This window comes from Empidonax traillii, unplaced genomic scaffold (assembly GCF_003031625.1).
Source record: "Empidonax traillii isolate 1590-97213 ecotype Southwest subspecies unplaced genomic scaffold, ASM303162v1 scaffold590:size398203, whole genome shotgun sequence".
NCBI classification, from domain to species: Eukaryota; Metazoa; Chordata; class Aves; order Passeriformes; family Tyrannidae; genus Empidonax; species Empidonax traillii.
The window spans coordinates 26177-40430 of record NW_020955783.1 but is presented as its reverse complement, the minus strand read 5'-3'; the positions used below and the strand labels follow the sequence as shown (position 1 = coordinate 40430).

The following is a 14254-nucleotide window of genomic DNA, read 5'->3' as shown; positions in this document are numbered from 1 at the left end:
TTTTCAAGATCCTAACTGGCTCAACATTTGAGATTTTTTTACCTCTTCCTATTTTAAACTGCTCCAGATAGAAAGGCAGTTTCATTGCTCTCATGCTGCCCTCACCTAGCACAAATGAGAAGGATCATTTTCTTATAAATAACTGGAGGATCCAAAACTAATTGCCTTCTGCATGGAAACAAAGTGAAGGAAACAAAGGAATTCACTAGATGTTCACAAGAGGAATGCTCTTGGCTGGAAGGGAATTTACCATACAAGTTTACATCAACAGATAGTTGCAACAGGAATGCTCTCAGGTGGAGGCTGGGACGAGATTCACTTCCCTTTGAAAAGTACAGAACGTGTTCAAATATGAAAAGAGACTCTAGCCTTGTGATAGCAATAGGTGTTTGTAAAAATACTTTGGCTAGCATGCTCTGTGACTCTTTGGAGGTTTAAGAGTGTCCAAGCTTGCCAAACAGCACAACTTCCACAAAACTGTTACAGAGTCAGACCAGAATCCTCAATTCCCTTCAGGACTGCAGCATTCCTTCACACCATTTTACTTGTTGGTTTTAGTTAGGCAAAATTCCTCTTAGCTTCTATCAGAGTTTTACCAACATGAATACTGAACAATTTTGGCCTTTGAAAATAAGGAGATAAGAGGTTTTACACTAACCCAATCAACCAGTTTCATTAGATAGGTTTTAAACTTTACTTAGGAGTTTCTCCAAACCACATCCTGTCATTCATATGGCTTTGTGTTGGGATAGTTTAACAATAACAAGAAAAAAACAACACCTAAGCCAAACCTACAACATTTTGTTATCTTGTTATCTTTAGCATTTCAAATTTCTCCAAGAACACTGTAATTCCATCTCACTGCACACTGCCCTTTGTCTGCATTTGCAAAGAGGTCTGGTTTTATACGTTCTTATTCCTCACCTGAGTGAGCCACGGATCCCAAAGCCTAACTGGTTTCCAAGCTATAGCTTTTAAGTAGAATGCCTTTCTTTTACTGTTTTAGAGGACTTCTGTCTGAGATCCATTCAATGTTCCTTCCCCAAGCTAGTAAAGGCAGATTGTGTTCATGTGAGGTGGAAAGGCATGAATAATATTTTATTTATATATTTATATTATTAATTAGGGAGTTCAAACTTAAGAAAATACAGAATTTTCTACTGGTAACAGACCTGTTTGAGGGCTTTCTCCTCCTATACTGGTGCTTCTACAGCACACCCTGTTAAAGATCTCAATCCTTAACTCCTAATCTAAAACTGTAAATAACTGTATATATATTCATACTCCTTTCAGCACTTGGGTTTTAGTAGCCAGTTTTCTAGGCAACAGAAAGAAAGAGCAGTCTCTTCTCAATTTCTGTAAATGCTTTCTACCCATGTTGGGACAAGCTATTAAGTACTAAGCAGCAAGTTTAAGATTAAAGAAATTTAAAATTGCACATCTATTAAAAGAAATAATTATTCTATGATTTAAATAGAGCTCCTCAACAGTGCTCAGAAACATATAATAAAAACCATGTATGGGTAGGTGTAATTGGATGCAGTTGCCTTAGGAACAAATGTTCAGAATACAAAGCAGGAAGCCTGCTTAAAAGGCAAACTCAAAGACTTAAGCCTGGTGGGTGAAATCTGGCTTGACTGAAGTTACTGAGAAAAGTGCCATGGGTTTGGCTGGAATTAGGGATTCTTCCCAACAGCTTTTCTAATTCTCTCTTATTGTTATGAGTGCAGATCCAAATAATACATTACTTTCATCTGAAAGTGTTTTACTGGATGTGCATTTCCCAGCTTCCTTTGTTCAGTAAGCTCATCAAGAAACAAAAAGTACTGAGGGAATCACAAGAGAGCCTAGGCTTACTCTCTAAAGATTCTGGTATCAGTCCCACTTCCACTGTACTTTTATTATATAGACAAGAGATATTGTGCTTTTAGAGACGTGTTATTGTAGGATGCAAAAGAATTTGACATGCAGAAATAGAACACTGTCTGACATATGTGAGTCCTCTTAAAGTAATATTTATAGCAAAGATTCTTACAAAGATGCTATGCAAAAATCTTTTTGTTTTGTAGAAGTAAATACAGAATGTCTAATATTCTTTGCCAGAATGATTTCCAGTGAGATCCAACTTCTACTGTGCAGATACAAGCAACAGGAGGCACAAAGTATTGTTCCCAGAAGATTCAAGATGTGTTTCTTGTTTGTGCATTTCTCTACAAAGAAATTACTCATCCATTCTTCTGTGATTTACTCCCATTTGTGTTTCCATTTGGAAAAATATTATAAAACTACTTCTCACCCTGTATGAAGTCAGAACACATATACAGCTCTCTACTTCTTGAAATCACTATCTGCAAAAGACAAATAATTTCCTACAGATACTGAACTACACATAACTAAGGTGTAAAGTTTGAAAGAAAGTTTTCTTTCTGTCTTTGAAACAAGAAAAGGAAATAAAGAAGTCATTTATTAAATAAGTTGTGTACAAAATAATTCCCAAAGACTGTGAAGTAATTTTATGCACTGAACTAGAGATCCAATTCCACACTGCATCCTCTAAGAGGATTATCCTAAGTCTTACAAGCCACCAACTGTGGGAATGCAGTCATTTAAGAGGTCTTCGACTACAGACATTTTCCATGGCTCTACTGACTCTAAGGGTTTTGCTTCTTGACCTTTTTCCACTTCACATTATTTTGTCATTTTTTCTCTTCAACTAGCCTCTGAAAACCAAATCTAAACAAATTTCTTTACATTGTAAACATCTTGTTTTTGAAGGAAACAATCGTTGAAGAATGATCCTCAACTGAGAAGTTACCAGGCCAGTGGAAAACTAAGTGCTGCACAGCAAAAAATCACTTCAGCAGAAGTACAGGGAACAATATGTTTTCTGTTTTTAATTTCTGTTCCATGGAAAGTGCTAACCAAAACCATAAGAAGTAGCTAGTGTCTAAACTGAAAAAATTATACATGATTACCATAAGACTATTACCATGTTAGCTTGTCCAAAACAAACCGCTGCATGTTTAATTAAATCAGACTAAGTTCCAAAAACACATTGCATAAAGTGAGCAGGAGAGACAACAAAATCATAAAGCCATGAAGTTGTATTTCCTGTTTCATGGTGAAAACACTGCACAGTTGATGTTAATCCTGGCACCAACTATTTCAGCTAGGGCAAAAATTTGCAAACATATAATCCCTGCTGAACACCCAATAAACCACACTGTTACTGTTTGAAATAGCAAAGCCAACTCCAGGCTTTCAGGACATGATCATGAAAACACCATCACCATCCTCACAAGCACGTCAGCTCTGAAGGAGCAGGTCTTCACTTCACTTCCCACCTCAGCACAAACCTATACTCTGTTCACACAACTGCACAGATCTGGGAAAGCCAAAGCAAGATACTCTGGATGAAGTAGAGCCCCCAGGTTGCCATAGGGCTACAAATAGCACAACTGTCAGTGAAATTAAGAGTGGAATGACTTGGCCTACTCAACTTGTACAGTGGACAACAAGCTCAACTTCCATGCTACTTTGGTACCTTAGCTGATGTGGAGATAGTGAGGAAAAGCATCAAATCTGTGGTATTTCCGATGTAAAGGTCAAGGAAGAAAAGAAAACCCATTGGATTGTCACTATCGGATCAGCTATACCACATTATTTATACTGCAGTGAGATTGGTAGGACTTTGCACCTGTGTTCAAAACTGAAAAATCTAGTCACTTCCTTTAGATATATAGAGACCCTCTTCACTAATTATTCCACAGAACACAGTTACAGCAAAGCAAAAAGAACACTTATTTGCAAGATTAAGGTCCTATAAATTCACTAGCAGCCAGTTACATTCCCTTGTCCTGGAGAAGCTCAAATATTCAGATTTCCTTGCCTCATGTGACTGGCTTGCTGAGTTAACATATCCTGTTGGCTAAGTGACATAGTTATTTTTCTAAATGTGAGGCCTCCTGAATTCCTACACTATTGAAATAGCTTTTCTCAGAAAACAGACCAATTCTTATAGTGGCCGGACACACTCATGGAAACAAAATCACAGGAAACAAAATAAGGCATATTCTGTAAAAAAAAAAAAAAAAAAAAAGAACCTCAAGTTCCAGAAAACTCCTGAGGCCCTCAAGTTCCAGAGAAAAACAGAGGTGTCTGAAACCATTTAGAGGCATTTTTTTCTAAGGGGAGCTGAGTGCAGAACGAGCTTCTCAACATTTAAAGAAAATTATATCACGGAATATTGCTTCTGCATCCCTCCAATCCAAGGAATATTTCACAGACTGTTCATAAAGTAAATATTTCTCTGTGGCCTTCCACGCAATCACAGTATCTTTTTTTTTTTTTCCAAGGATGTGCTGAGGAATGAAAGAATATGTGCCTAGTGAAGATAATCAGAGAATCAAAAATGCTTAGGGAAGTGATTTCTACAATGAGATGTATCACATGAAGGCAAGCTACCCCTAGGTAGGAATCACGATCTGCAGATAACTTTCTTTCTACGAACATAAATGCTCATTGTATTACTGTTCTCAGAGTAATCATCATTCACTAGCAACGTCTATGGCTTCAGCTTCCAAAACATAAAGAGGGACAGAACTATACCCTCATGTTTCAGAGAAGGGCACTTGCCAAAGGGCACTTGCCAAAGTGGCCTTTTTTTACTTTTTTAAAGTTAAAAAGAATGCCGTGGGTTGGAAGGGACCTTAAAGATCATCTAGTTCCAACTCCCTGACACTGGCAGGGTACACCTTCCCCTACACCAGATTGCCATCCCTCTCTTTCTTTTGAGGCTTATTTGATTGCGAGTAAATGTTGACAATTATCAGCAATTTACACGAGGAACATGAAACACAAACACCTCATTATACTGAAGAAAGATCAGGGCACAAAAACTCATCTTGAAGACAGCCCTGACATGAGACAGAATCTAATAAAATTAGCTTTTAGGCTAATAAGCACTGCTGGTGACACATTAAGCAATTTTAAGAGGGACAAACATCTTGGACCACAAGTCTTTTCCTTTTGTGGCTTTGTGTTTCAGTAACATTCCAGTTACACAACAGTATCTGATACTACAGTAAACTAATGCAGACTCTGTAGTCTGGTTCCAATGCCATTACCCCATGCAATTAATTGCTTTTGTTAAAGAAATCTTAATTAAAGTTGCAAATATATAGCACACAGTACACCCAAGAATTATTACAGTAACTTATCCTGATGAAGGGTCTCCAACATACATAGTTCCAAAAATGACCATTTGTTCATATTTCTTGATAGTTTCCAAATTATTTTTTCACAACTTAGCTTGCTTCCTCATTATTCCATATCAATTCAGAGTAGCATGTGTTTTTAGCAACAACCCATTATTATAGATCCAACACGCTGATTAGCGAATATGTTCACATTTCTATTTAAAAGAAAAATACAGTTTTCCAGTGAAAGGATTCTCAAATGCCAGGTAACACTCTTCAAAACTGTTAACATGGGCCCTGACTTTGCAAAGTTGTGCAACTAGCCTTAGTAGTAGGTTTTCAGTAGGCTTCAGTGGTTATATTCTAATATAGCAACATTCAATGTTATTTGTTAAGGGTATAAAATGAATGCTGGAAGCCAACAGATTCCTAACTGCTGTCCCATGGACTGTTTTGCATAAATGGCATGCTGGAGATGATGTGAATTAAAGTTGCACTGAAAAAAAAAAGTTGAAAGCAACCGATTGTTTAAATAGCAAACAAGCAAAAAAAGAGGGGTCATTTTGTTGGTGGTAATTTTTAGTTTCTTCACTATGAAAACTAGATACAAAATATTAAATATTTATCCATCTTCCTAGTTAAAAGCAGTGGTTACTTAACACTACACAATTAAAATTGTTTAGTAAACAATAAAGATACTAAATGTTCACTAAACATTTATGATTCACTAAATATTTATTAAATAATCAAAAATGTTTAGCAAAACACTTTAAATCACAATTTGCTTGGCTTGCCAGCAAGAAATTTAAAACTTAAAAATGTTGTGATTAATTAAGCTCTATATTGTAACAGAAACCAGTTTTCTACTTGGCATTGACCAAAACATTCTTATTACTTTTCAAAAATCAAAGAACCTTCAAGTTTCTCCTCTATTGGAATTATCTTGAAAAATATGCTCCTGAAAGGCTGGTTATATTTCAATCTCCCTTTTTCTTTAAATATTCATGTGGTATCATTGCAGCTGCTCAGTATTCAGCACGTGTACTCCTATGGCTGGATTGAGTTCATTCTGTCTTGCAAGACCACCCAAAGAGTTAACACCCATGGGAGTCAATGGAGTCCCTTTCAAAAGAGAAATATATCCTGAAATATTCTGGGACATCCACTGCAGACTTATGATTAGGTCTCTGAAATATTTAAAAAGACTCCTTCTTGGGACAGATCTTCTCAGTTACGCTGACTACTAATATATGAGGAAATGGCTTTAGAAGTTTTTGTGTGAGGCATCACATGGAAATAAACCAGTAATATCCCTGGTTCATGTATCACCGCACGTAGGTTTAGCTTGCAGCAGCCATTAGAAACAACATGCTATGGTACTTTCAAATGTGCAATGCAATTCGTCATCATTGCTTTCTTTCACTTGCAGGAGTTATTGTGTTTTCTTAGGTTTTCTTGCCAGCACAACAATTAGTTATGTTAGTATTGCCAATGACGAGCTGAAGAGCATTGATTAAAAAAATGAATCATGCCTTAGACACTGTAAGTCTAGCTTAAAAAAAAAAAAAAGGGGGGGAGAGAAAGAGAAAACACATCTTTTTAGTCATTTTCTAAGCTTCAAGAGGGAGTGGGGGTATTGACCTATAGACTGACCCTGGGGCAGCTATCCAAGTTTCTCTCCCCAAGCAAGACACCTAGAAGTTACTCTCATGTTTTCACCTGAAAAGAAAAATTCTCACCTAATCATTTGACCTCAGAAACAGCAAACAGAACAATACCACCAAGCCCTGCATTAGTTATAAGCGTATTACATTCAGTATTTATGTACTGGAAAGCAAGAAAACGAGCAATCAGTCTAAATAAATTGCTTACAGATGGTCTGAAAATGGCTTTCCCCAGAGAAAACTACTTCTGTCTTTGAACTTCTGGAGTATACCACCTCAAAAAATAAGTTTAATTCTCCCTCTGATGCAAATAGGAGAAAATGGTATTTGCACAAATTTCTCCTTATTCATATCCCCCCTGGATTTGCTTTTAGCAACTGTGAAATTTCAGTGGCAGATAAAAAGAAGATCACGAGGAACACTGGGGATCAGTCAGAAACACTGGTCTTTAGCTGTGTAACTGATACTCTAATATTTATAAGGCTACAGTACTCGTATGTTTAATTAGCTACAACCAACACTAAACTACTATCTTGAAAGACTACTAAAGTCTATAACTGGAAACAGTTTGCCCAGAGGAGTTATGAATGCCCCATTCCTGAAAGTGTTCTAGACCAGGTGGGATGGGGCTTTGAGCAAGCTGGTCCAGTGGAAGGTGCACCCTGCCCATGGCAGGGGGGTTGGAATTAGATCATCTATAAGGTCTCTTCCTGCGCAAATCATTCTATGATATGATTCTATGATTTTCATGTCAGACAATTACGCTTTCTGAACAATGTTCAGGCTATTCAGCCAATGTGTTCCAATAAGTTACTTCTATTTGTGATAGCACTTAAATTCCACATTCAGGTCAAGACCTAATGTGCTACATGCTGTATGAGTACTACATTGAAATTCTGGGCATTAAAATGTCATGGTTTATTTTGTTATTGCTGAAAAAAAACATGAAGAAATGTTACAAATATGAAAACTAGTATTTAAAGTAGTAGGGAGAAGCAGAGCCAGAGAACTTCAGTTACTGACCATAGTCTTTCCCTTTCACCTAAACATCACGTCACTTAAAACTCATAATTGGAACAACCTGGGATTATTCTCAAGGTCAAAGTCTCACAGAAATGTATGTTCACAAGCCACGAACCACAGACATTGGTCAATTACTAGTAAATAGAGCTGAAAGGAGTTAGAAGTACATACTGTTCTCTTAATATTCTTTCTGCAGGGAGAGAAACATCTGTAAGCACATAAAGAATGTAAGTGAATAAAAGTTGGAAGCCAGGACCCAGCTAATCCCGACTTGTCCATAACATCCCAATTTGTCCATAAGTCTGTATTTAGGAACATGTGCTAAGGATACACGAAAGTCCCTGCTTTAAAAGAAAGATCCAAGTCCTAAACAAAGAGTAGAAGCAGGTATTCTGTAGGAAGAGGCAAAGATTGCAAAATAGGGATAGCTGGCTCAAACCCACGTGAATGTATTTAAAATACTAATCACATAATGAGAGATTGTAACACTGAATCACCACAAAATAGACCTAGTTAACGAAGAGCAAAATAAATGTTTGGCAAAGGTGACAGCTGTGCACATTTCCTGTGGAAACAAGCACCTTGCCAATTGCTACAATCATTAAAGTAGACAGGTCTTCCATGCTCATCAGGAAGACAGTTCAAGAGTTTAGTGACACTTGTATTTCTTAAGTGCAAAAAAGCTCCTAGGGAACTATACTTCTAAAAATATTTAGAAAACTAACTCCTACTGACAATGGTGTGAAACGAAAACTTAAAATACGGTTGTTCACCTTCAAACGTGCCTCTGCTCTTCAACTGAAGTCTCAGGCTTTCAAGAGGCAGAAATCATGACAATTCATTTAACCTTCATGGAAGAGAAATGTAGTGTTAATACAGCTCTAACAATAGCTTGATCTCCATACAACACTGGAATCTGCAGATTTTGTGGTGTTGCTTTTAGAGTTTTTTAAATTAAATTCTTTGATTATCTGCATATTAAAAATCCTTTAATATGCCTCTTACTGATAATGAGGATTTCACAAATATTGAGCCCTGTTACTGATGTAGCTGCATCAGAATATGATTCTGCAATCTAACTGCATCTTACATGTGTTTCTTCCCCTCTGAATTGTATTTGAAAAATCAAATCAGATGCTGCAAAATATTCCCCATGGGACAAATACAAACGTTTGATTTAGACTGAGGAGCAGTTATGCCTATAATTATTTACCCTGAAAACCAACAGTGAGAATGTCAGAAAAATAAGAAGTACCAGACTGGATCAGAACACAGTTCTACCCTCTTTCTAAAGGTGGGCAGAAGTTATGGAGGGAAGCACAAGAAACCCTCAAAAAGAAGCCTCCTCACAGCCTAATAGGGGCTAATTTGAACTCTGCATAATGAAATTTAATATTCTCTCCAATATTTTTCCCAACTTATTACAATTCTAGATCCTGTCACTGCTATCTATTACAATCCCTTGAAATCTTCATCTCAAGAACAAATTACATGTTTTCTTAAAAATTATTTCTTCTTCTATCAGTCTGTAATTGATGGCTCTTCCACTTCTTTGACTGTCTAACTGTTTTTCTCTTATGACAGAGTAAAAAGAAAAACACTCTACCTGCCTGAGCAATATGTGTCAGCACTCTCCATATTTTTGTTTCAACCTCTTCAAGGTAAACAGCCAAAGCTCTTGAGACTCTTTACAGATTGTCTGTACTCTTTCTCCTTGCTCATCTCAGAGCTTTCTGTAATATTTTTTGAGAGGAGATAAGCAATATTACCATATTTCACTAAATTCTCTGAAGGAATCCTAACACACGGGAACTACATTACATTATTCCAATTCTTCAAATCTGGTTTGCAGGTTCAGTCAAACAGCAGAGGTCTTCCCTGAGCTGTGAATAGTCCCAATCTCACCAGCTGATGTAATGTGAAATCTGGCAGGTAATCTTGGCATTTTTCAGGAGACATGAGGCTTCGGTTTATGATAACTGAATGACATGTGTTGACATTTTGGCAAGTCAGCTGGCTGGGTCAGGTCTCCCTAAAGTAATATAACGAGTTCTTTCTTGTTCTGTCCAATCCATATCAGTTTATGTCTTCAGCAGATTTTCACTTCCTCCTCTCTTTCCTACTAATTTATAAGTATATTAAATACTGGAGTTGATACATAACCTTGAGGCATACCAGTATGTTTAAAGTGTTGGGTTTTTTACCACAATAAAATTTTTCTCCAAGCAAGTTTTGGGGTCATGGCAATACTATCTTGGATTATCTCTGGTAGTTTCCCTAATGTAGTTTGGCTAAAAAAACAAACAAACACCCCAACAACAACAACAAAACAGCAAAACTTTCTGAGTCTCTCAAACAATTTTATACACATGTACATATACATAACATGTAAGCAGTGTAAGTGAAGTATGAAAGGAATACACTTCAGTGCAAAAGAAGTAGATCTGGCCCTACAGCAGATTTAGTTACAATAAAAAGTATGTCACCAAGAGAGAGAGACTAAATACATCTAGATTAGACTAGATTATGGACTTATTTTCCAGAAAGCAGGTCCATTATTAATGCACTCTGTAATTATAATCATAGTTCCAAAAGCACCCAAACATCTACAAGCATGCACTGCACAACAAGATGACAACCCAGGTTGTGATTTGAACTTAATAAAAATCATTTGTTTACAGTACTTGAGCCAATTAAATCTTCTAACTGGAAAAAACACAACGAAAGTCCTTAACCCAAAACTGGGCATAAGCCCGACTTGGAAGAAGAGTATTTAAAGAAATTTCGAAGCATCTATGACAAAGTTGTCTTCCCACTTTTGATGATAAAACCCATTTACACGTATTCAGTCAGATATTCAGCTGATGCAAATCAACACAGCTCTGCTTCAGCCATGCCACAGAGATGGGTCTTTTCTTCTGCATGTTCTTCTACATTCCTACCAAATCGGATTTTAAACTGGCAACAACTTCACATGGCCTATTATTTTTAGACTCATATTTATGAAACTCAGACACTTTGTATATTTATTACCCACCATTATAACTCAAGTATGTAATTTTGTTATTCAGAATGACTTACGAGAGAAAATCTAACTAGAATAGCAGGCTTAGGCTTGCTATTAACTTTTTCAGACAGAGTTATAAATTTCAACAAATAGGTTATAATTGAGGAGCCAGCATGACCTTTATTATTTCAGAAGGTTCAGCCATAGCAGCTCAGTGTGACTTCAGCTAGACTATTAGTCACTCTGCCAGATAAAATCATTAACATCCAACTCGGTCTAGCATCCACATATGATCTGATCCTTGAAAACTGACCTGAATAAGCTTTACTCTCAAGAATAGTCCCAGTCCAGACAATGGAATTGCTCTTACAGTATATACCATACTCCCAGTGAGTAAATAGCAACTATCTGATATTTCTGTCTTAATTGCAATCAAGAAAAAAAAAGGCTCACAGAGAAGAAGTATTGGAATATTTATTAGTAAAGTCCTATTTTCAGGACTGTCAGAAGTGGCTCTTCTTCAGAGAAAAACTGAACTAGTACTGTGTGCCACACTTTCTTGTATCACTCTCTTCCATTATTAAGCACACTGCCAAAGAGATAATCCAGTAGTAAATATTTCAGAACATTTCCACTTAATAGTTAGGAAAGAATAATATGAAAACAACCACTTTATCAGAGCCAGTCTTTCCAGCAAAGCCATGATTTCTATTACAGCAGAATCCTTTTCACAACAAAAGCCCCTGTGATGTTACACATGACATTAAGACAACCAAAATAATTATATTACTTCAGTTAATTGGTCAACTATTCTACAACTTCTTAATTCATACAACTGCCATCATGGTGATGAAAGATGGGCAAGAAATGGGGCATTACACACAGAAAATACTAGTTCACATATTTCGACTACTCAAGGTAACGCTTCCTTTGTAAATCATCTATGTGGAGGAATATAGCTATGTCTCTCCTTGCATTTATATCATAGGAAGCTTCTTTCTCAAATGCATGCATACAGAAAAAACAGTTCCATTTGACACAGGAAAAGACAGATCATTCAGATCAAGTGCTGTGAAAATCTGACAGACCCCTAAAACGATGGAAAGACACACTCGTAACGTGTTACTTGTGGAAATGGTGTGTGCACGAACGTGCAGGGGCTCTTACACAGCTGTCAAGCACCATAATCAGCGTCGCTAAGTGTGGCTGCAACATTAAGACAAATATTTGACCTATTTTCTTAGCAGAATTTAGCTGTCATCATTCTTAGCACCACGCTCCTGTGAGCCAGCAACTGCCTAAGGACTCAGGCAACACGAGCAGAGAATTCTTCGCCGAGAGTGAGAGCACTTAGTCCCTCACGGCGACTTTTTTCCAGCGACAGAGCGATCGGCCCCTCGAACCCACACCCCTCAGCCGGTTCCGTCTCGCCCCCATCCTGGCAACCCCCCAGCTCGTCCGCGCCAGGGACTCACGTTTGTAGCTGGCGGCCCAGGGCTGGTAGCCGTAGTAGCCGGTGATGCGGAGGATGCGCTCCTCGATGGAGGTGAGCCCCACGGACGCGCTGGTGAGGTCCTCCACGGAGCGGGACCACTTCAAGTCCTCTTTGATGGCCTCGTCCACTACCAGGTACTTGAGCTGCCGCAGCTGCGGGCTGATGTCGGACAGCCGCCGGGGGCTGACATCGGGGGAGCGCCGCATGCCTCTGCGGATTGGGAGCGGGGCGTCAGCCCGGGGCCGCGGCTCCAGCGTCGCCGGCCCCCGCCGACCCCGAGCGAAGTTGGCGGAGGGCAGCGAGACCCCCGCCAGCAGGTGAGACCGCCCGGCGCCCGCGACGCCGGCAACTTTCCTCGCCGCCCTCCACCGGAGCGATCCCCCGGAGCGGGCGGCGCCGCCGAGAGGGGCGAGGTGGGGTGGGGTGGAGTGCGGTGGGGTGCCCCCGTCCCTCCCAGCCCTCCCGCCCGTACCGCAGCGGTACTCACAGAGTGGCGGCTTTGCCCCGCGTGGAGCCGTTGGGGAACTCCCGGATCCCCATGGGGAGCAGCAGCGATGGCTGGGGGGCGCCCAGGCTTCACGGCGGGGCGAGCCGGCGGCGCTCACCGGCCGGGTAAGAGGCGGAAAGGTAGGGAAGGAGGGAGCGGGGAGGAGGCGGCGCCCCCGTGGCAGAGGGTCCCTGGGCTGGCGCTGGCGCTGTCCCCGGCGGGAGAGGCAGACAGTGCGGGAGGGAGGCGGGCAGGGAGACGGAGCGCGGAGCGACCGCGGCGGGGGACGGGCAGGGCAGGGCGCGCTCCGCGCCCCCCACCCCGCGCGCTCCCGCCGGCCGCCAGCAGGGGGAGCCCCCGGCACCGCCAATGCCGGCAGCCCGCGGGGCGGGGCGGGGCGGGCGGGGCGGCCGCGCCTCTCCCGGGAACGCCCGGCCGGTCCCGGCTCGGCCCGGGAGCGAAGGCTTGGACCGGTCTGCTCGGTGAGCGGAAGCTGGAAACAGCGCGGGGGTGCGTGACGGCCCGAGCGGGGCCGGCCCTGAAGTGACCGTGGGCCACCATCTGAGCGGTGCACCCACCTGATTCCCCCCGTAACGCCGCCGAGGCAGCACCGGGGCCGCGCAGCCTTCCATCAAACCACGTTTATTTTCATTGCTTTTTTAAACACGCCAACCAACTTAAGTGGCAAACATACAGTTACACTTAAATAAACATGTCGGCACAGATGTTACTTTATACGAAGACAAAAAAAAACAAAAAAAGAGATTAAAATCTAATGATAGGTACTTACGCAAAATTTAATCACCTAAAAGTAGAGATAAGTGTAGGCAAAAATTTCTTTTGTGTATGTGTGTGGATCTCATAGGGTGAAAAAAGCTAGTCCAAGGAGAAAAAAAAAGTTCCCTTTTAACAGTGAGCAAGCTTAGTTTACCTGGAACATTATTATCACCAAGGTATCAAATGGGGAAGCGAGCTGGATCACTTAAATGCAACCTTTCACTGCCACCGAAGGTAACCTGACAGGATCACCACACCACTATCAGAAAGGGAAAGTAAAAAAAATCTCCAGCAGATGAAAATCAAACTAAATTTAATCTTAAATACTCATGTACTGAATAATGCACTAAATTTATTTTATTTCCCATCCAACCCTTATTTTGAACCCGTAAAGGGGAAAAATATTTGCTGCTGAGGAGGTTGGTTCCAAAATCCAATACAGGTGAACAGCAGTTGTCCAGCAGTGCAAGCAGAGAGTAACTGCAGGTGTTTGATGCTGCCTACCAGCAGTGACAGAGCAATTTGGAGGGAACACAAATCAATGCAGAAGGATGATTTCAGTTAAGACGAAAACACAATTCTCACTAAATCTAAGGATACTGA

At 40.3% G+C, this 14254-nt stretch overlaps 1 protein-coding gene across 1 annotated transcript in view; it reads right to left on the bottom strand.

Moving 5' to 3' along the window:
- Nucleotides 1-13029, bottom strand: part of SLC35F3 (solute carrier family 35 member F3) — a 170100-nt gene extending 157071 nt beyond the window's left edge. Inside the window, exons 1-2 of the mRNA XM_027898302.1 lie at nucleotides 12875-13029; nucleotides 12368-12597 (exon numbers count right to left, since the gene is read on the bottom strand). Of these exons, the coding sequence (XP_027754103.1) occupies nucleotides 12368-12597; nucleotides 12875-12927 (283 nt within the window). The 5' untranslated portion in view covers nucleotides 12928-13029. The remainder of the gene's footprint in view (nucleotides 1-12367; nucleotides 12598-12874) is intronic.
- Between the last annotated feature and the right edge of the window lie 1225 nt (nucleotides 13030-14254).